This window comes from Tachypleus tridentatus, chromosome 4 (genome assembly GCF_004210375.1).
Source record: "Tachypleus tridentatus isolate NWPU-2018 chromosome 4, ASM421037v1, whole genome shotgun sequence".
Lineage (NCBI taxonomy): Eukaryota > Metazoa > Arthropoda > Merostomata > Xiphosura > Limulidae > Tachypleus > Tachypleus tridentatus.
Window position 1 is genome coordinate 46,403,114 of NC_134828.1, and position 23,598 is coordinate 46,426,711.

The window sequence follows — 23,598 nt, forward strand, 5'->3', positions numbered from 1 at the left end:
ATCTACAAAATAAATGGAATAATAGACCAGCACAAGTCCAATGCAGTATTGATCAAGTAGGGTATACATGGTAGTTTGCATATTATTGGTAAAGGACTCTACTGCCAAGATTATAATAACCTCAAATACTCATACAACCAATGTAGAAAAATTTACTTAGCGATGAAAGCTGTTGGTGAAATCATTCAAATGATGTAACTGCCCCCCAAAGAGTTGCAGTCTCAACCTAATTGAGCAGATCTGGGATTTGATAGATTGAAAACTTGACAAATCAAAAGTTACTTCCAAAAAAGCTTCATGTGAGTGTATCAGAGACACTTGGAGTAAAATCTCAAAGGACACTCTTATTAAATATCTTGCAGCAATACCTAAAAAAAAATCTATAGTAATTAAAGCAAAAGAGAGACAACAAAATGTTAACTGTTTCCTTAATCAATCACTCTAACTATATTTCAGTTGTGCTAAGTTAGAATAACAATAAAATATTGATGTTTAATGTGGGATTCACCTTTTATTGTTCTTTTGAGACAACCTTAGATCTATTTTTGACTTTGTCCTAACACATTTCCACACTTCTGTATTACAAGTTTAACATATGTTACAGGGAAGAGCATTATAAAGACAGGCTGATAAATAAAGAGTATATAACATTAAACTACAACTCTTTACCAACACAATTTGTATAAACAATGACAAAGTAAGTGTACTGTAAATTTGACTTGCATTGTGAAAGAATCTACAGGGATTCATATTTAACCATTCCTATGTAAGAAAATGTTTTCAAGCTTGAAATTTCTACCGACAAAAATGTTACATATACTTTATCATAAAAAAATAATATTACAAAAATTAACTCTCGACTCATTAACAGTCTTACAAGAGTCTTACTGTAATTTCTTGAATAATTCCCAATTTTATAAGTGATACAAGATATTACAGAATGTTCTTTACTTTGGAACTTAACTTGAAGAACAAAAATAAGATTTTCTACTTGTTTCTCAAACAATTAGTGAAATTCTCCATTAATTATTATAAACAATTTAAACTTTATCATCACCATTTTTAAAATGTTTTATATTACAAGTTACCAGTACTGATAATGGTATCACTTACATTTAGAATGTACATGTTTTTTAGTTGATTTGTTCATTTTTCTTTCACTCATCTCAGCAAATATTATAAAAGGTGGAATGATATCTTTAAATTTCTATAAATATCCATAAATGGTCTTTATGAAAATTTACTTAACACCCAACTTTCATCATTATTTTCATAATGCATGACATTGTAGGTGTGTCATTTTCCTGAACTTTCAAAACTGTATCATATGACATGAAGTATTAATTAGAAAGGTTCTTGTGTATCTTCCTCCTCAAGACATTATGTAGTAAATTTCATTCATAGCAACACAAATTGGTAAGTTTGATATGAAAGATGTGCAACTCACAGTAATTTACTTATTTTATATATCTCAGATATTTGAGAATAAAATGCATGATAGAAATATTTGCTACTGAAAAAATGCATAAAAAAGGAGCTAGTAGATAGTGATTCCAACTACCATAAACAAACAGTAACATGTGTATATATACACGTGTGTGTGTGTAAAAGTTATTAATATTCTTTTTGCATGTAATAGTTTTTTTTTATACACATATTAGGTCATCCCATAAGTAATGTCATTTTTGGGATAGGATAAATTTAAATGCATATTTCTTGGCTAAATGAAGTTATTCTCAAAGTCACACAAGTTATATGGGATGAAATAATAACATTCAGAGTAAACCAATTTGTTTTTTTACTAATTTTTGTTTTATTTATTTTAGAAGCCCCAATTATCATGGAGGTGTCAGAAGAGCACATAAGGAATATAATGTTTTACAACTTCAGAAAATGAAAGAGTGCTACTGAAGAACCATTCAAGATGTGTACAACAATGACATTCTGAATGTAAGGAAGTGTCAAAGATGGTTCCATAAGTTTAAAACTGGTGACTACAGTTTGACGGATGCAGCTCGCATTGAGAGCCCTGTTGAGTTCAATAATGACCTGCTTCTAGCAACACTTGAGAAAGATTGTGCTGTAACTGTTGAAAAATTAGCCCAGAAACTTAATTCATCTCCTTCCATTGTCCATCAACATTTGCAACTTGGTAGAGTTTTAAAGTTTGGAAAATGGGTAACACATGAGTTGTCAGCTTATAATCAGAAAGAATGAGTAGACATCTGCACATCTCTTCACTTTCATGAACTTCAAGCTTCATTTTTGAACCACCTATTTAGTGACTGGAGATAAGAAATGGATACTCTATCAAAATGTCACACACTGCCAACAGTGGGTTAATACACTAGAACCAGCTACACTACAGTCAAAAGTGAACCTGTACTTCAGGTGGTGTAATACTCTTTGAGTTGTTACAAACAGATCACACAATAACTGCTGAGAGACACTGGCAGTAACTGGATTAACTGAATGCTGCACTAAAAAATAAATCAAAAGAGACCTGCTTTGGTAAATCAGAAAGGAGTTGTTTTCCACCATAACAATGCACATCCTAACATCGCTAGGGTCACTGTTAAAAAAATTGAACAGCTTAGCTGGAAGAAACTTCTCCGTTCTCCTTATTCTCCTGATCTTGCTCCTTCAGATTATGATATTTTCAAAAACTTGACACGTCATCTGAATGAAAAACAGTTTACTTCTATGATTTGTTAAAAAGTAACTCTTGTACCTTTTATATCTCAAAACAACTTGAGTTTTATAAGTGTGATATTGAAAATATTTTGATACATTTCAGACTGTTATTGAGAAGAGATGAAAAATATGTAATTGATTAAAGTTGTTATTTGAGTTATTTTTCTTCCTTTTAAATCTTAGTGTTAAAATGATATTACTTATTGAATGACCTCACAGTTTTCATATATGTAGTGTAATCTACACAGGAAACCTAAACAGTAAAAAAAAGAAAATAATTGCATCACTGACAGTGTTTCTGTTTAAAGCTTTATGTGATTTTGTTGTCAACAAATTCAGGATGCAAAAATAGCTTAAAAATTGTATTTATAAAACAAAGAGTAATCTATTAATGATTTTAGGATTTACTTAATAAGTTCATTTATTCCACAACCTTCAACAGAAAAACATGTCTTTGAAATAGCATCTCAATATTACTTGCTAGAAAACAAACTACCAGAGCAGTTCCTAAAATTAAAGATATAAGTATCTATCAATTAATATACATACAAACATGTACACACTTGTTTAGGCACACTTTCCCAGTTTGAATGATTTAACATTTCTTAACTCTTTTCTGTCTTCAATCTAATAAAACCTTATTTCTTCATCTTCTAACCACACTACAACATTGAAAACTCATTCTCATCTGTGAAATATGTATTTGAAAATATCAATACATTAGTTAATTCCATCCAGAACACAAACAAAATAAATTTAACTTGAGAAATACCAACTAAAATATTATTCAAAACATTGCCAAAAGCAATTTCCTACTGTCTTACTAATATTAAAGTGTATAACTTTACAACTACATGAAAGTGTAATTCTGAGAATAAAACAAATTATCAATCACTTTCAACTATAAAAACCTGAGTTTGAATACAATATAAAAATTCTTATAATATATTTAAACTGCTATAAGTTGCACTAACATTACAGTTAAAAAAAAACTTTATTACTAATATAAATTTCTAAATGTTAAAATGAGACACATCTTAATACAACAAATAGAAATACAATTAGCCACATTGCACAGATGTTTAACTTGCATTTATTTTCACATAAAACAAATATTCTAACAAAATGTATTAAGTAACATTAAATTATCTCTTATAATAATACTGTTCTGAAACTTTATGTGCACTTCATTTTAAAAGATATAAACAAAAGGCAGGTGTAAATATACTTCAGTCAACATTTTGAAGTAATACATATTAAAAGCTAATCAAAGTTTTAAAAAGGTCTAACATTAATAAGTAATACAACATGGTAAGTTTATTTATTGTTTTGAGTATGGTAAAGTTCAGCCCTAACTCAATTAAACCAAAAAATATACATAAATTACAGTGATAATTTATTTCTTTATAGCAGAAAGGATGTATGCAAAATAAATGATTAACAAATGTCAGGCCTAAGACAAATGGACTTAAAATTTTGGTGTATGTGATGAGTTCTTTTGTATTACTCTAGTATTTAAAGAAGTACTGTTACAATAATTATATTAATTTTACTGCAAATGTTTTGTGGGTCTCTTTAAGCTAAAATTAATGAACACCAATTAACCAGTCATATTTCCTAAGTAACACTCTCTTATATTTTTGTTCTCAGAAGAATAACAAACCTGATTATTCTTTCTGATTCTAAACATGTTTCAATATGTTTCTTGTTGAAAGTTGTAAAGCTGTTTGATATATTTCTGCTCATAAAGGACAATGTAACTCAATATGGGTTTTAGATAAATTTACTAAGTAATGGTACTGTTGCTTCATTATGGGTCTGTATTATATATGTATCTTAAACATTTCTTGGGAAAGAAAGTAGTTTTCTAACCTGATCTGGTACAGATTTAATAAAACTTCATTACTCTAACTCAAGTAGGATATAGTAATAACACTGAGGTACAATACAAAGTATACAAAAGGCCAACACTAAAATAAGTATTTAACTTTGAATGAAATACCTGTATTCTTTGAACTTTCTGGGTGAATTATTTTAACATATTTAATTCATTTTATTATCATACTGTACCATTAAAAAATCTATCACAATACTCATTTTGAAACTGGTTGATATTTAAAAATGAATTTAACAGTTTGATAGAAATATAGAGAATAACTTGTAACATGGTATTCTAAGTTAGTTCAGCTTGTGAAATAGATTCTAAAATAATTTAATCAGCCTAAGTGGACTTTTAACATGAAGAGAACTGTCACATTTAATATACCACTGTAGTCATCATAGTCTAGAGAATTCTTGTAGGTACATTTAACTTGTTTTAAATATATAATTTTAAAATAACTGGTGTGCTTGCTGCATGTTATTTTCAAATTTATCACTAACAAATCACAGACATCTACTGTAGAAGAATCCTAAAACTTTGACGTATGTAGTTTCTGACTATGAGTTGAATGTTAAAATCTTCACAAGTATGCAGTGAAGTTAAAATGTTGATAGAAGCCACATGTTTATTTGCTCTTTGGTTACTCTGTTTCAAAATCTGGAAAGTCTCACCTAAATACTAAAATTCATTAAATACATATTTATTGTTACTCGTGACATACACAACATGACTAGATAGTGGTGAGGCCCACGATAAACTAATGAAAAATAAATAAGAGGCAGAGAAAAGTTTAGTTGAGGAAATTAGTATAGAAGTAATTAGAAGGGTAGACTTATTTCTTACAATCATAATAACAGAAAAAAAAAGATATAAAATAAATAACTTTAGAGCATTAGTAGGAATGAAAGATTTTGATATTATGGTAATTATAGCCTTTATTGCTTGAGAAAAGTTCGCTTCAAATAATAAGCTTTAAACGTCGCAATGACACCTTAATTCATTAATTGCAGTAGAGATGTATTGGGTGGAAGAAAATGAATTTTGAGATTTTCATTAAAGTCACAAAGTCCCGTTGGTTGGCTTTAAAGTTCAAGTTGTTTTCTTGTGCAGTAATGTTCAACTGCAGGACAGAAATAACTTTTTTAACCAGTCTTCAAACAAAGGTTTTGTGACCCATGCTTTTTTTATTTCATCGCCAAACAACTGAGAGAGTCTTCTTTGCACAGCTGATTAGTGTTCGGGGGATTTCCGCACGATACACAAGCACACAGGTTTTAATTTAAAATCGCCAGATCCATTTCCGCCTAACAAGTGTTAAACGATCTTTTAACGCTTGTAACATGGCCAAGTTTTTTTCATTTTCTGATAGGAAAGTTCTAGAAGGCATATTTTCCCCAAAATAAACCCGTTTCATATTTGGTTATCTTTGTACCGAACTTTTTTAATAATTTCTATAAATTCATTTGGAAATTTTTCAGCAGCATCTTTGTCTACACTTGAACTTTCGCCTGCAATACGAACATTATGGAAACCAGTGTTTGCTTAAAACAAAAGAACCAATCACGGCTTGCCGAAAATATTTCATTAGTTCCCCATTCTCCATCGTTCTCTTTTAAGGTGTTTAAAAGGCTCGTAGCTTTCGTTTGAATTTCCATTTGACTTAAAGGAATTCGTTTCTGATTACAATCTTCTAATCATATTGATAGCAGACGTTCCATATTCACCATTAGAGAGCTCCTTTTCTTTACGATTGTTTTCGAGGCAAAACAGTTGGTAGCCATTCAATACTGTTTTTACTGGTTCTTTCATTGAAGTCTTACAGATGGTTCATTTATTCCTTTGTTTCGTGCTAGTTAGGTTTCTTTGGCTCGGTATCATCACACATTCTTTTCTCACGCATAATAAAAGGATCTCTGTAAAAAGTGTACACACGTTCTTAACATGAAAAAACTGAACTGCCGCTGACAGCAAGTGATGCTCAGATTTATACTGTACAGTATATAATGTGCATGCGCATTGTATAGGCTTGCAGAAAGACCTAGAATAAGCGAATGACACAAATTCGTAGACATCTTTTCAGAAATATTAATTAAAATGTCAGCCATAATAAAAAGGGCCCAAAGACTTATACGTATATAAATAAAGCCCCATTATAGTGAACCCCATACTGTTAAGCTGCACTGTGGACCTCCTTTAATATCCAAGAACACACTTCAAAGACGAAGAGAAATACGTAACAAGATATTTATGAAATTGAAGATTTATAGAAATATAAATCTACGTTTCAAAAACCGAAGTGTCACAGTAACAAAAATTACATTTAACAAAGGATTTCATTCATGTACTATCTTGTAATTGAATTATACGTTAGTTTTGCATGCTATTCTTCTCAGTGTTTGGTTGTTTAACTGAGAAATGAACAACTTAAAAATCTAGAAGCATGGTTTGGTTTGGGTTTTTTGGAATTTCGCACAAAGCTACTCGAGGGCTATCTGGCGTTCGACTCGTAATCCGAGGGTCGCGCGTTCGAATCCCGGTCGCACCAAACATGCTCGCCTTTCAGCCGTGGTGGCGTTATAATGTGATGATCAATCCCACTATTCGTTGGTAAAAGAGTAGCCCAAGAGTTGGCTGTGGGAGGTGATGACCAGCTGCCTTCCATCTTGTCTTACACTGCTAAATTAGGGACGACTACCACAAATAGCCTTCGAGTAGCTTTGTGCGAAATTCAAAAAACAAACTATTGAAATCTTATTAGTTTTGAAGAACAAAATATTAATACAGCTAATTGTAGTCATTAATCCCTATATAACACCATGGAATGCAGTATTTGTCACATAAGTTATATATGTGAATATTCTTTAACTGATTTTTTAATTTAAATATTGTTACAGTGTTTGTAGGTTTATAACTACTCAATTATAATTTATATGTATCATAAGACATCTGTTAGCAGTCTTATTATGGTTTATATCATAAATGCCGACTAAGATTTGTATTGTCAGAAGAAATTGCATAGAAAAATTTCGTATAAATTTTATTTGCTTTTACCTAAATTTCAAGTTGAACTCTTAGGCAAGTGTTGTTATTGTTTATTAAATCTAAATTATGCATAACATAAACATGAATATAATTTCTCTGTTCAAGCGTCTTTCACACCACAGAAAACAATAAACTTTGTAATCATTATTGTTAGTAAAACGTTTTTCTACCTCACAATGTTACTTCAGTTCATGACGTCATTCAAACAAGAATACTATTATGCGCATAGTAACACTGATATTTCACTTAGAAACAATACAGAAAGTGACTTACAAAGAGTACAGTGAGAGATTTCAATGGCTAATTACACTCAATTATTTTATATTTTCGGTAGTTTCCTGCTTGTTTCAGGTTTTACATTCGTCTACGAAATTGAACGTGGTTCTACTCTTACATTAATATGTTCAAACCAAGCGAGAGAAGAACCAGTTATTTGGTACTCAAATCTCAAAGAAAAAGTTATTAATAGTGAGAGAACGCAAATAAAATACGGTGGCAAATTAGTGCTAACCCACATCCAATTTGAAGACGCGGGAATTTACACATGCAAAATCGTGAAGGTGATTACAAACATGATGTCAGAGGTAAATTCATGGTGTTTTTTTTTAGACCATATTTTCATTTATTAACCTGTACTAATTTAACAGAAATAGCATCTAAATTGATATCGTCCATCTTGCTTTTAAATTTCTTTCAGCCATAACCTTTTCGTTTGATATTTCACTCACCATGTGTATTGATTTAAAAATTAATTGCCTGCGTATACGTAAGATTACACTATGTAAAAATTTTTTTTACCTTTTCTTGTTCCTGAGCAAAAAATGTTATTTCCTGATTGCTTATGCCTAAAGTAAATGGAAAAGGCCTATTGTCTTCAAACTTTGCTTTTGTGACTTGGGAGCGTGTATAACGAAAACATGATGGTAGAATATATTTGAGGGCTGATACGTGAAAGGGATTTATATTACAGTCGCAAATCTCGAAAAGTATTTCTAAATATTTTGTATAAATTTAGTATAAATACATGTAAATATTGATTCAGATGCTGTCAGGATCCGGCATGGCCAAGCGTGTTAAGGCGTGCGACTCGTAATTTCAGCGTCGCGGGTTCGCATCTCCGTCGCGCCAAACATGCTCACACTTTCAGCCTGGGGGTGTTGTAATGTGACGGTCAATCCCACTTTTCGTTGGTAAAAGAGTAGCCCAAGAGTTTGCGGTAGGTGGTGATGACTAGCTGCCTTCCCTCTAGTCTTACACTGCTAAATTAGGGACGGCTAGCGCAGATAGCCCTCGTGTAGCTTTGAGCGTAATTCAAAAACAAACAAACAAACAAACCATCGTAATTTAAAAAATATAACAAATCTTTGGTTAAAAGGAATTTTAATTAAAACTTCATTTATTAAAACTGGTGTTTTCTTTTAAATTGATTCTATTATTCTTGTGGTTCAGTATTTTCAAATGACTCGCAAATACGTTGTTTTTTTCACATTCTTTATGAATAAATTTAAATCCAAGTCGTATAAGTATGTCTTTAGTTTAAGTAGAGTGCATATTTACAGAGAAAAATAGAAACAAAAACTCGCAGCTTAAAAACGTGTAATATAATCTATTGTACCATTTAATCATTAATTAAAAAACGTTACGATTATAGTCTTATAATCGAACTGATAAGCAACCAGTTTTGGACTGACAACAGATAAAATCAGTTAACACTTAACATTAAATAACTATGTTCATGGAGTTATTGTTTTAATGAAATAGTCTCCCGATGGGACAGCGGTAAGTCTATGGATTTACAACGCTAAGATCAGGAGTTCGATTGCCCTCGGTGGACACAGTAAATAGCCCGATGTGGTTTTGTTATAAGAAAAACTATGTGTGCTTGATCATTCGAAAAGCTTTTCATTCTCTACAGTTAATTAGAAAGTTAAGTTCTTGCTTTCTACTCCAAGTAAGCTATCAAATATATTAGACAAAAGTGAAAGAAGATTACCTCATACTTACAGTTTGTGGTCCCTACATATAGTTGTCAGATTTTCATGTATTACACGTGGACTGATATTATTACAGCTATAATAAGTGCATCTCTTTTCAATTTATTCAAACATTTTCAAGGTACCTCTAAGTGTAGCTGTAGTAATGTCAGTCCACGTGTAATAAATGAAAATCTGATAACTATGTGTAGGGGCCACAAACTATAAGTGTGAGGTAATCTTTGCTTAATAGATTTGATAGCTTACTTAGAGTAGAAAGCAAGAACTTAACTTTCTATTTGCGGTCACATACAGCGCTTGTACTAACATAGCTAACTCCGATCTACTGTTTTCCACTGTAAAAGCTAACTACTGTCAATTATTCTGAATTTTGTCTTTGAAAACTAACATCTCAGCTCTTGTTTTGTATATTTTATTTTGTTTTTCTCTGTGAATTGATATATTAGTGATACTTACCAATGATCTGAAGACTTTTCTAATCATGGTTTTCAGTTGGTTGATTCAAATAATTCATATTATTCGTTTGTTCACCTTCAATTTGTTTGTTTGTTTTGGAATTTCGCACAAAGCTACTCGAGGGCTATCTGTGCTAGCCGTCCGTAATTTAGCAGTGTAAGACTAGAGGGAAGGCAGCTAGTCATCACCACCCACCGCCAACTCTTGGGTTACTCTTTACCAACGAAAAGTGGGATTGACCGTTACATTATAACACCCCAGGCTGAAAGTGTGAGCATGTTTGGCGCGACGCGGGCGCGAACTCGGACCCTCGGATTACGATTCGCGCGCCTTACGCGCTTGGCCATGCCGGGCCCTTTTTCACCTACAAAGTAAATAATTTCTTTATAGAATTGTCTCTGTTGATCAAACTGTTGTTACTGCACCAGATAGGAATTTTAAAATACTCCCATCTACGTTAATTAAATTGTGTTTATATCGATTTCGTTCATAAAACGATACGTTATCTTTTATATCATTTCATTGTAATGAAAATTGAACTGTCTTATTTTCATATTATAGTTTTTAACAACCTTCGTGTAATTTCCTATTAATACTATCTGCATTACTCTTAGTATTCTCAGAATATTTTGTAAATTATAAAATCTTGAAAATTAAAAGTATCATCTTCAAACTATAATACATCGAACAAGATTTATTAAATTTTATTAATATAGATATAAAAGTGTTTCTTTATATTGGTTTAATGTGTGTTTGCTCTTGTATTACAAGGAATTATTTGGTTTATCGTCTAATGATGTTGGATTCTCTGTTTGGAATTTAAATGTTACCTGTAGTATATTTATTTGAGTTGCAGTGTTAAATTTAAAAACGTGAAATTCTATTTTTTTGTGTTACATGAATGTTGTTTTGAGTTTCGGGCTTGTTTCTCTGACGTAAAATACGTGGAAGTTGCCATAAAGTATTTTATAAATGACATTAGTATTGTATTTGCTTTATTTTTTTTACAAGAATTTAAGTATTTTGTTTATTGTATTTGGGGTTATTGACAGGGTGGGTATCGTGTTGTTGACTGAGGTTTCTCTATATCACCGTTATCTCAAATCTCCTTCCTAGTCGCTTTATAACCTAGAAACATCGAACTATATATGAATTCTGTAATAAAAAGTTTTAAATTACCCATTGTAGAACGTCTGCAAAATTTATTAGCTTCAAGTGGGTTCCTCAGAAATATAAATGCATGAAATAGATTATTACAATAATGTTAAAAGTACTTACAAGGAATTATTACTTTAGAGATAACATGAAATCAGTTTTTCTTAATTTTAATGATAGGAAATGTCGATGTTGGAGTGTGGTATGAATAAGTATTGGTAAACATATCCACATATAATTACTTTAAATGTTACCATCAATACTACACTCTTTGTTCGTCCATATACTGATCCATCTAATCAGGACTCCAGTAATGGGTGATATTGTCCAACTCCAAGGTGCAGATGTTGATATTGACAGCCATAATATACTCTTGGAAGATGTATCACATTCCATTAGTTGATGCTAAAGATGCCCTGAAAAGAGTTATTTCAGGGCAGTGATGAAGACGAACGCGTAATCTTATCGGTACTCCTGTAATAAACATACAGTATTAGTCAGAGGCTGTCACTGATGTTCATAGCAATAATACTTTATAGTTTATAGGGATTAGTAAGCCATATCAAAACAGTTTTGAATATGCAACCTGTCATATAATGTGACTCGATCTGATATAACATTTCTTAAATGGTGTGATGTAACCGAAAATTGGTTGCTTTTGGGAAAGGTATGTAACAGACCTTTCCAATGTAAATTTTTATATGCCCATATCATGAAAATATATTCAAATGAGAATTTAAATTTTTCGAAACAAAGATATTTATTGCACGTAAGAGCATCGAAGAAATAATTTTAGTTAGCCAGAATAATTCGGAAAAAGACCTACAACAAGTCGTACGAACACAAATGTCAGAGATAAAAACCGCTGAAGTGTCCCAGGCGATGGTACGTAAAAAAATATCTCAGTCTTCTAACCGCTGAGTAATTAGATAGATATGCATGTTATTGTACACACAGACACACCAGTCACGTCACTGATGTAAGAATTATAGATTTCTATGTGATCAGAGACTAGATGGATTATGGTAAACCTGTAGAGAGAAGTGATGAGGCTCCAAAGTTATTTTGATATAATGAACTCAACTTGTGAATGTTGAAGCAAAATCTTTTGTACTCTAAAGATACAAATTATATCTACGAAGTTTTTGAGAACGTATTTTGAATAAACAATATTATAAATTTACAGTGAAAGGTGTTAGATCGCTATATTATTTATCTTGATAAATCCGCAAAAAATTAAGTATTTACTTTTATATTAACTTTAAATGAAAAATTTTCTCGGAATGCATTTCATCCAACTTCTGAATTATAAGGATATTATTTGATATTTTGTTGTTTGCAAGACACAATCATACACTGATACATTTTACCAACGTAATATTCCCAAAAGAACCTGTATTTTCATAACTGATATTAACATAAACAGGGACAACAGTTTAACGTTTAACTGTGACAAATAAGAATTTTGCAAGGGAAACACCAACGGAAATCAATTGTACCTATAGATATAACATAAAAAAAAGATCGTGTGTAATTTCATAAATTTCCAAGTTTGTGTGATTAGTTTCATTAGTTAACTTAATCAGGAAGTACATGAAGAAACAAAAGTCTACTGTTAAGAAACTGTTTTGACACGTTTTATTTTTCTCACAAAAGTAACATTTATGTTGTTATTTTACAACATTATTTATTTTTAATATTATAACTAGTGCGTCGTGCTCATTGTGAAAAACCTTAAAATTCAAACGGTGACACAAAACGTGCTAATAAAAATATTAACTCTCTGTTGTTTTCTCCAGTGTATATTCCAGCCGAGAATCTCAACTGTACTCGTGGATACCAAAGAGATGTTAACAGGTGTTGTAAGTACATATGATACTCAATTACTTTAAACTGTTCACATTAAACACAAATAGATGAAATACTTTTAAAAATATGGAATTTTAGTTCAACATATACGTTTTTTGATACTAAAGACGTTGTTAGAACAATAAAATTAACACTGGGTAAATAAATGTTTAGCTTTGTACTTTTAACGCTTTTAGATCCATGTCCTCCTGGTCACTATGACAATGGATTCCAAACTCACTGCCTGCCGTGTCCAGGAGGGACTTACATGGCATCTTTTGCTGCTGACGCCTGTGTAGCTTGTCCTGATGACGAAATTACTGATGAAGAAGGAGCTGATAATAAAGATCTTTGTAGAAGTAATGGAACAAAAGGGTTTTAAAGTTTTCTTTTATTGTTTCCTTAACATTTTAAAAATGTTTATTTTTGTTCATGCAGATTGTTATAATACGATACTTCTTCATAACTTTCATGGTTTTTAATGCATTAAAAAACTTTGCTTTTACTTGGAAATCCTACTACTCGTTTTTAAAGATGAGCTCAAACATTTACGACAAATAGTATTGAATAGCTGTCTTACCTCCAGCATATCATTTCAAAATTATGAACGGCTAACGCTGAAAGTCCTCGTTCAGGTATCCGCGAAATTGAAAAACAAACATATATAACGGTGTATCAATATCACATCTGTGTGCGTCACATTATTACTAAAAGACGTAAAGATATTTAACTAAAACAGTGTATGTCCCAAAACATAACTTAAATCTATGTTTAACATGTTTATTTTGTGTACATAATGTCGTTTTTTGTAATAAAATAAAGTAATTTGTCCAAATACAAAACAAATGTTTTAAAATACGATTATAACAACATTGGATTATCAAAACGTTAGCAGTGTCTCATGAGTACTCAATAAAACTATTAGAAAGAATTGTTACCAAGTAAACAAAAAACTTCGTCAGTAGTGACGTACGACGTTCAGTGTTTGTGGTCAAAATGTTATCGTTATTTATCTGGGAAATTTAGAGTAAAGAGAAATTTGTAAAAATTAATGTTTTTTAATAGTGTTGTAAAGACGCAGAAACTACCATTCAGTGGATACGATTCTATAGTAAAATATAATTATGCACCATAATAAGTGAAGCTGTTAATTATAAAACTTAACACAGTAAGTGAATACCCATTAAACAAACTGACTTTATTAAGTAGTCAATGGAAAGACAGTTTGTTTAATTTGTGTTATACATCTTTACAGTTTTAATGAATCTAAGTTGATTTAACTCACTGTGTTATACTGAGTTGTATAATATGTCAATTATCGTAAAGAAAATGTCTAGATTTTTCTTATATAGTCTGATCACGTGTGTTTGGAATGGAAAGTCAGTCGGTTTCTTGTTGTATTGTCTATTAATGTAAATATGTTGGAAAACCTAGCTGATTTTATGTTATATAACTATATAGTTGGAGTTATTACATAACTGTACTACTTGTCTACTAGTAAGGAGCTCAAATAATATAACAGGCGTCATTTTTCTTTGCTAATTATCGTTTAAAGTGTAAAGAAAAAATGTATTTTACAGTTGTCAAATTGTAAAGGTTATTATCAATGTTTAATATGAAAATATATTATAAGTGTAAGAAGTTTCATATTTATTCAATTGAAATTTTAATATGTTAATGAAGATTATTGTTGAACTTAAAGAATTATACACATTACTATTATTGTTAACTTACATTTGAAGTTTCATTTTTCTGTTTTACGTGACCGGTGGAGTACGTAAACTGATTTTAAATACGACTCTCTGTCTTAAGATCGAATTGAAGTGGTTTCGAAGGCTACGCTTCACTTGACTTCAAAATCTACAGTTCCAAGATGCGCTTGGCGAACAGCACTCATTTTGATGTGTCTTACTGCTTTGTGGTAAGTTACTGTGACGCATTATCCATAGCTTATTTAATTACAATATGTATTTTAATGGACTTCAAACACGTGATTCTTATTTATTTATTTTCTGTAATGATCATGCAGCGTACTTTGTTTTTTCTACACCTGGAAATATAAACCTCGGGAAGAACGGAATGTTTTGAAAAACCGTGTCGAACACAAACAGCTTGGTGATGAAAAGATAACCACTGATGAATTGGATATTTTGGAGGCTATGCCACTGATCCCTGAATGTGAGAAGAAGGTCTCTGCAAAAAATGTTAAGAAGACAAAAACTAATATTCCAAGAAAGCAAAAAGTGACCAAACGAACAACCCTGGAGACAATATATGAAAACGACCTAGGAGAAAGGAATACTTTGGTTCGAAATTCAATTAAGTTTTTATTCATCTTACGTAATAATTAATATTTGATGCAAGTAAATTCACATTTTTACAGTTAAAAAAAAGATGCGTTCAGAGAATCTTTAATGTTCAGAGTCGTTTGAATACGTGCAATTTTTTTTCTCCAAAATAGACTTATACATGTTCGATACCATTGAGGTCTAATAAGTCTATATGCTAGTTAAATTGATGAATCACCTCTTCTTCAATCTTAGTACATGTTGGAAGACAATTACCATCCATTAAACTGAACACAGAGCCAATCATAACAATATATGATTGTGTAAGAAGTTCGCATTACCTTTACTGTTGTCCATAGCATTAATAACATCTGGAAAACATAAAGATCAGAATGCCCTTTCGTAATTTTTCATTCACATACATACTACCACTACTGATAATAAAAGCGAATTATTTTGTACATTAGTGGCACCATAATATATCACTTCCGCTCATATTGCTCACTTTATTTCGTTTTTTAACTGTATGTACAATGAAATGACGTCATGTTGGAGCTTTGAACATCTGATTCAGATATTATCAGGTTAAACATAATCGGTATATAACGGCAATTTGCTTTAAAGGTGGATTGGGACCTTCTTAGCCAAGTACCAGTGTATTTGTGCCATTTTGTTGCAAGTGGTTCAACTATATCTTGTTGATGACGCTTTCAGACATTTTACAACAGTTTTTTTCTTCTTTTGACTGTCAGCCAACTTTCATTGGTTTGAAAGACATTTAGTGAAATATCCAGTTCTCTTCTTTTGGACTTTACTAAGATTATTGATTGTTTTAAAACGCTATAAGGTGCGTGATTTATTCCAAAGTTGCAAAAAAATAAGACAGTTTTAAAACTGTTTCTCTCTGTAACATAAGGTAAATAACCAGTCGTTTGAAGTTCAGATCACATAACTTTTCATGTTTAATTTATATAACAACAAATTGAGTAGAACACTTAACATTTAATTATAAACGTACTTTCATCTTGTCTAGTTATATAACAATAAATTGAGTAGAACACTTGACATTTAATTATAACCGCACTTTCATCTTGTCTAGTTATATAACAATAAATTGAGTAGAACACTTGACGTTTAATTATAACCGCACTTTCATTTTGTCTAGTTATATAACAATAAATTGAGTGGAACACTTGACATTTAATTGTTACCGTACTTTTATCTTGTCTAGTTATATAACAATAAATTGAGTAGAACACTTAACATTTAATTATAACCGTACTTTCATCTTGTCTAGACAATAATATAAACAATCTAGTTATCCTTTGTGAACGTGTAAAATATAAATGGAAAACAGTATTTAAGCTATTGTCTGCTGTATATCATTCTTTATTCACTGCGTGAAACAATGTTTGAAATAGTTTTTCTAGTTTCCAGAAAACATTTATGAGATAACTGAAACCAATTTCATAATTTATAATTTTTATAGAAACATTTATTTGGTTTTATGCATGTTATAGTAAAATTATTGCTCAAATTTTGAGTGTTGCACCACTAAACATAACTATATTCTACATCTTCAGAGAGAAACACCAGCGTCAAAACAAGGAAAAGCTATTAAAGAATATATCCAGCGACCTCTGTTTCCTAGAAATGTGAACAATTACGATGAACTTATTATCGTTAAACCAAATAGTAAACAAGGACATCGAAAAAAAAAGGTTGTTATTCTCATTGAAAATTCTGACAGCCAAGATACGTTTATCATTGGAAAAGTTCGGAAAGAAACCTGATTTTTCTTCAAAACTGAGAAATAGAATTAATAAACGAATTTATAAAACAGCCATTGTTAATATGCTCACTCTAGAGTTAAGAGAAATCAAGATGGCTTTTATCTCCGCACTATACAGTTACACTAATGGGATTGATACTCACAAAATTGCACAAAATTTTTAAATTCACCATCATTGATATTATTGGTTTAGCAGAAACTTACATAGTAATTTAGCTATTTACATTTATCTACAAGCAAATTAAATATAAACTCTGAAAACTTAACGTTTTAAAGTTGTTACACTGAGATTTACATGCAACATTTTTTACTGAAATGTATCATCTACATGAACTTCTTCAATTTCTACGTTTAATGTGTTTGACATAGTTGATTACAAAGAACAAGCAGAGTGTCGTGTTCTTTGTAACACTTGTTAACATGTAAGCAAAAAGAAGAGAACTCGTGTTAATGTAACACTTGTTACAAAGAACAAGAGAACTCGTCTTTATCTAACACTTGTTACAATGAACAAGAGACACTCATGTTAATGTAACACTTGTTACAAAGAACAAGAGACTCATGTTAATGTAACACTTGTTACAAAGAACAAAGACACTCGTGTTAATATAACACTTGTTACAAAGAACAAAAGACACTCATGTTAATATAACACTTGTTACAAAGAACAAGAGAACTCGTGTTAATGTAACACTTGTTACAAAGAACAAGAGAACTCATGTTAATATAACACTTGTTACAAAGAACAAGAGACACTCGTGTTAATGTAACACTTGTTACAAAGAACAAGAGACACTCATGTTAATGTAACACTTGTTACAAAGAACAAGAGACACTCATGTTAATGTAACACTTGTTACAAAGAAAAAAGAACTCGTGTTAATATAACACTTGTTACAAAGAACTAGAGACACTCATGTTAATATAACACTTGTTACAAAGAACAAGAGACACTCATGTTAATGTAACACTTGTTACAAAAGAACAAGAGACACTGATGTTAATATAACACTTGTTACAAAGAACAAGAGACACTCGTGTTAATATAACATTTGTTACAAAGAACAAGATTCCTCATGTAACACTTGTTACAAAGAACAAGATTCCTCATGTCAATATAACACTTGTTACAAAGAACAAGAGACACTCATGTTTATTTAACACTTTCACAAAGAACAAGAGAACTCGTGTTAATGAAACACTTGTTAAAAGAACAATAGACACTCGTGTTAATTTAACACTTGTTACAAAGAACAAGAAACCATCATATTAATATAACTCTTGCTACAAAGAACATGAGACACTCATATTTATGTAACACTTCTTATATTCACATCAGTGTCTCTTGTTCTTTGAAACATGTGTTAGATTAATATGATTGTTTCTTCTTCTTTGTAACAAGTGTTACATTAACATGAATGTCTCTTGTTCTTTCTAACAAGTGTTATAATAACAAGATTTCTCTTGTTCTTTGAAACAAGTATTAGATTAACATGACTGTTTTTTGTTCTTTGCAACAAGTGTTACATTAAGATGAGTGTCTCTTGTTCTTTGTAACAAGTGTTATATATAAACGATTTCTCTTGTTCTTTGCAATAAGTGTTAAACTAAGATGAGTGTCTCTTGTTCTTTGTAACAAGTGTTATATTAACACGACTTCTCTTTTTGCTTTGTAACAAGTGTAACATTAACATCAGTGTCTTTTTCTGTGTAACAAGTGTTAAATTATCACGAGTCTTGTCTTGTTCAAGTGTTTGTAACAAGTGTCACATTTAACAAGAGTGTCTCCTGCTTATTGTACCAAGTTTTGTATTAATGAGTTTTCTTTTCTTTGTAACAAAGTTATTACATTTACACGAGTTCTCTTGTTCTTTGTAACAAATGTTATATTAACACGAGTTTCTTGTTCTTTGTAACAAGTGTTACATTAACATGAGAGTCTCTAGTTCTTTGTAACAAGTGTTAGATAAACACGAATTCTCTTGTTCTTTGTAACAAGTGTTACATAAACACGAGTTCTCTTGTTCTTTCTAACAAGTAACATGTTAATATAACACTTGTTACAAAGAACACGACACTCATGTTAATGTAACACTTGTTACAAAGAACAAGAGACACTCATGTTAATTTTACACTTATTGCAAAGAACAAGATAACACCAGTTAATATAACACTTGCTACAAAGAACAAAAGAACTCGTGTTAATAGAGCACTTGTAATAAAGAACAAGATACACTCATGTTAATGTAACACTCCTTATCAAGAACAAAAGACACTCATATTAATGTAACACTTGTTACAAAGAAGAGAACTCGTGTTAATGTAACACTTGTTACAAAGAAGAGAACTCGTGTTAATGTAATACTTGTTACAAAGAACAAGAGAACTCGTGTTAATAGAGCACTTGTAAAAAAAGTGTTACATTCATGTTAATGTAACACTTTTTACAAAAAACAAAGACACTCGTGTTAATGTAACACTTGTTAGAAAGAACAAAAGACACTCACGTTTATGTAACACTTGTTACAAAGAAAAAGAGACACTCATGTTAATTTTACACTTACTACAAAGAATAAGAGAACTTCAGTTAATATAACACTTGCTACAAAGAACAAGAGAACTCGTGTTAATAGAGCACTTGTAATAAAGAACAAGACATTCATGTTAATGTAACACTTGTTACAAAAAACAAGAGACACTCGTGTTAATATAACACTTGTTACAAAGAACAAGAGACAATCATGTTAATATAACACTTGTATCAAAGAACGAGAGAACTCGTGTTAATATAAACATGTTACAAAGAACAAGAGACACTCATGTTTATGTAACACTTGTTAGAAAAAAACAAGAAACAATGATGTTAATATAACACTTGTTTCAAAGAATAAGAGAACTCGTGCTAATATAAAAATTGTTACAAAAAGAAGAGACAATCATCTTTATGTAACACTTGTTACAAAGAACAAGAGACACTCATGTTAATGTAACACTTGTTACAAAGAACAAGAGACACTCATGTTAATGTAACACTTGTTACAAAAAACAAAGACACTCATGTTAATGTAACACTTGTTACAAAGAACAAGAGACACTCATGTTAATTTAACACTTGTTACAAAGAACAAGAAACAATCATATTAATATAACTCTTGCTACAAAGAACATGAGACACTCATATTTATGTAACACTTGTTATAAAGAACAAGAGACACTCATGTTAACATGTGTTAGATTGTTATGTTTCTTCTTTACAAAGAACAAAAAGATAACAAGATTTCTCTTGTTGTAACAAGTATGTAACACTTGTTACAACAACTGTTCATGTTAAGAGAACAAGTGTTATATATAACGAACTTCTTGTTCTTTACAATAAGTTAAACTAAGATGAGAACTCTCTTGTCTTTGTTAATGTAACACTTGTTACAAAGAACAAGAGAACTGTAACATGTGTTAATGTTATCTTGTTACAAAGAGTGTGTCTTGTTCTTTGTAACAAGTGTTAATATAACACGAGTGTTCCTGCTTATTGTAACAAGTTTTGTATTAATGAGTGTTACACGAGTTCTCTTGTTCTTTGTATGAGTGTAACAAGTGTTACTTGTTAGTTCTTTGTAACAAGTGTTAGATTAACAAGTGTAACAACTTCTCTTGTTCTTTCTAACAAATGTTAATATAACACTTGTTACAAAGAACACGACACTCATAATGTAACACTTGTTACAAAGAACAAGAGACACTCATGTTAATTTTACACTTATTGCAAAGAACAAGATAACACTCAGTTAATATAACACTTGTTACAAAGAACAAAAAAGAACTCGTGTTAACTCGTGATACACTCATGTTAATGTAACACTTGTTATCAAGAACAAAAGACACTCATATTAATGTAACACTTGTTACAAAGAAGAGTAACGTGTTAATGTAACACTTGTTACAAAGAAGAGAACTCGTGTTAATGTAACACTTGTTACAAAGAACAAGAGACACTCATGTTAATTTGTAACACTTGTTACAAAGAACAAGAGAACTCGTGTTAATATAACACTTGTTACAAAGAACAAAAGACACTCGTGTTTATGTAACACTTGTTATAAAGAACAAGACACTCATGTTAATTTTACACTTACTACAAAGAATAAGAGACACTTCAGTTAATATAACACTTGCTACAAAGAACAAGAGAACTCGTGTTAATAGAACACTTGTAATAAAGAACAAGACATTCATGTTAATGTAACACTTGTTAAAATAACACTTGTTAATATAACACTTGTTACAAAGAACAAGAGACAATCATGTTAATATAACACTTGTATCAAGAACGAGAGAACTCGTGTTAATATAAACATGTTACAAAGAACAAGAGACACTCATGTTTATGTAACACTTGTTAAAACAAAAAAAACAAGAAACAATGATGTTAATATAACACTTGTTTCAAAGAATAAGAGAACTCGTGCTAATATAAAAATTGTTACAAAAAGAAGAGACAATCATCTTTATGTAACACTTGTTACAAAGAACAAGAGACACTCATGTTAATGTAACACTTGTTACAAAGAACAAGAGACACTCATGTTAATGTAACACTTGTTACAAAAAACAAAGACACTCGTGTTAATCTAACACTTGTTACAAAGAACAAGAGACACTCGTGTTAATGTAACACTTGTTACAAAGAACAAGAAACAATCATGTTAATATATCACTTGTTACAAAGAACAAGAAACAATCATGTTAATATAACACTTGTTACAAAGAACAAAAGACACTCATGTTAACATAACACTTGTTACGAAGAGCAAGAGAACTCGTGTTTGTGTAACACTTATTACAAAGAAAAAGAGACACTCATGTTAATGTAAAACTTGTCAAAAAGAACAAGAGAAGTCGTGTTAATATAACACTTGTTACAAAGAACAAGAGACACTCAAGTAAATGTAACACTTCTTACAAAGAACAAGAGACTCATGTTAATATGACTTATTGTGAAGAAAATGAGAACTCGTGTTCATATAACTCTTGTTACAAAGACCAAGAGACATGCTAATGTAACACTTGTTACAAAAAAAGAGACACTCATGTAAATGTAACACTTGTTACAAAGAACAAGACACTGATGTCAATATAACATTTGTTACAAAGAACAAGAGACACTCGTGTTAATATAACATTTGTTACAAAGAACAAGAGACACTCGTGTTAATATAACATTTGTTACAAAGAACAAGATTCCTCATGTCAATATAACACTTGTTACAAAGAACAAGAGACACTCATGTTTATTTAACACCTTTACAAAGAACAACTGAACTCGTGTTAATGAAACACTTGTTAAAAAGAACAATAGACACTCGTGTTAATTTAACACTTGTTACAAAGAACAAGAAACCATCATATTAATATAACTCTTGCTACAAAGAACATGAGACACTCATATTTATGTAACACTTCTTATATTCACATCAGTGTCTCTTGTTCTTTGAAACATGTGTTAGATTAATATGATTGTTTCTTCTTCTTTGTAACAAGTGTTACATTAACATGAATGTCTCTTGTTCTTTCTAACAAGTGTTATAATAACAAGATTTCTCTTGTTCTTTGAAACAAGTATTAGATTAACATGACTGTTTTTTGTTCTTTGCAACAAGTGTTACATTAAGATGAGTGTCTCTTGTTCTTTGTAACAAGTGTTATATATAAACGATTTCTCTTGTTCTTTGCAATAAGTGTTAAACTAAGATGAGTGTCTCTTGTTCTTTGTAACAAGTGTTATATTAACACGACTTCTCTTTTTGCTTTGTAACAAGTGTAACATTAACATCAGTGTCTTTTTCTGTGTAACAAGTGTTAAATTATCACGAGTGTGTCTTGTTCTTTGTAACAAGTGTCACATTAACACGAGTGTCTCCTGCTTATTGTACCAAGTTTTGTATTAATGAGTTTTCTTTTCTTTGTAATAAGTATTACATTTACACGAGTTCTCTTGTTCTTTGTAACAAATGTTATATTAACACGACTTCTTGTTCTTTGTAACAAGTGTTACATTAACATGAGAGTCTCTAGTTCTTTGTAACAAGTGTTAGATAAACTAGTTCTTTGTAAATTCTCTTGTTCTTTGTAACAAGTGTTACATAAACACGAGTGTTACATAAACACGAGTTCTCTTGTTCTTTCTAACAAGTAACATGTTAATATAACACTTGTTACAAAGAACACGACACTCATGTTAATGTAACACTTGTTACAAAGAACAAGAGACACTCATGTTAATTTTACACTTATTGCAAAGAACAAGATAACACCAGTTAATATAACACTTGCTACAAAGAACAAAAGAACTCGTGTTAATAGAGCACTTGTAATAAAGAACAAGATACACTCATGTTAATGTAACACTCCTTATCAAGAACAAAAGACACTCATATTAATGTAACACTT

At 30.7% G+C, this 23,598-nt stretch overlaps 1 protein-coding gene and 1 long non-coding RNA gene across 2 annotated transcripts; one reads left to right on the forward strand and one right to left on the reverse strand.

Moving 5' to 3' along the window:
• Positions 1 to 1,189: 1,189 nt before the first annotated feature.
• Positions 1,190 to 3,381, reverse strand: LOC143249053 (uncharacterized). Its single transcript, XR_013027417.1, has 2 exons — positions 3,258 to 3,381; positions 1,190 to 2,679 (listed from the first exon to the last, which is right to left on the reverse strand). It is a non-coding gene; the product is annotated as an uncharacterized LOC143249053 (long non-coding RNA).
• Positions 3,382 to 12,912: 9,531 nt separating this feature from the next.
• On the forward strand, positions 12,913 to 17,152 carry LOC143248116 (uncharacterized). Its single transcript, XM_076496548.1, has 5 exons — positions 12,913 to 13,085; positions 13,269 to 13,430; positions 14,884 to 14,992; positions 15,101 to 15,377; positions 16,943 to 17,152. The coding sequence occupies exons 2-5, from the start codon at positions 13,340 to 13,342 to the stop codon at positions 17,150 to 17,152; spliced, it is 687 nt and encodes a 228-aa protein (XP_076352663.1). The 5' UTR covers positions 12,913 to 13,085; positions 13,269 to 13,339.
• The last annotated feature ends 6,446 nt before the right edge of the window (positions 17,153 to 23,598 follow it).

Bases quoted from the DNA above. Each gene is read 5' to 3' on its own strand.
- LOC143248116 (XM_076496548.1), top strand. From the start codon at position 13,340: ATGGCATCTTTTGCTGCTGACGCCTGTGTAGCTTGTCCTGATGACGAA. The intron at 13,431-14,883 runs GTAATGGAACAA...CTCTGTCTTAAG, and splicing joins TAATAAAGATCTTTGTAGAA to ATCGAATTGAAGTGGTTTCG. The intron at 15,378-16,942 runs GTTCGAAATTCA...CTACATCTTCAG, and splicing joins TAGGAGAAAGGAATACTTTG to AGAGAAACACCAGCGTCAAA.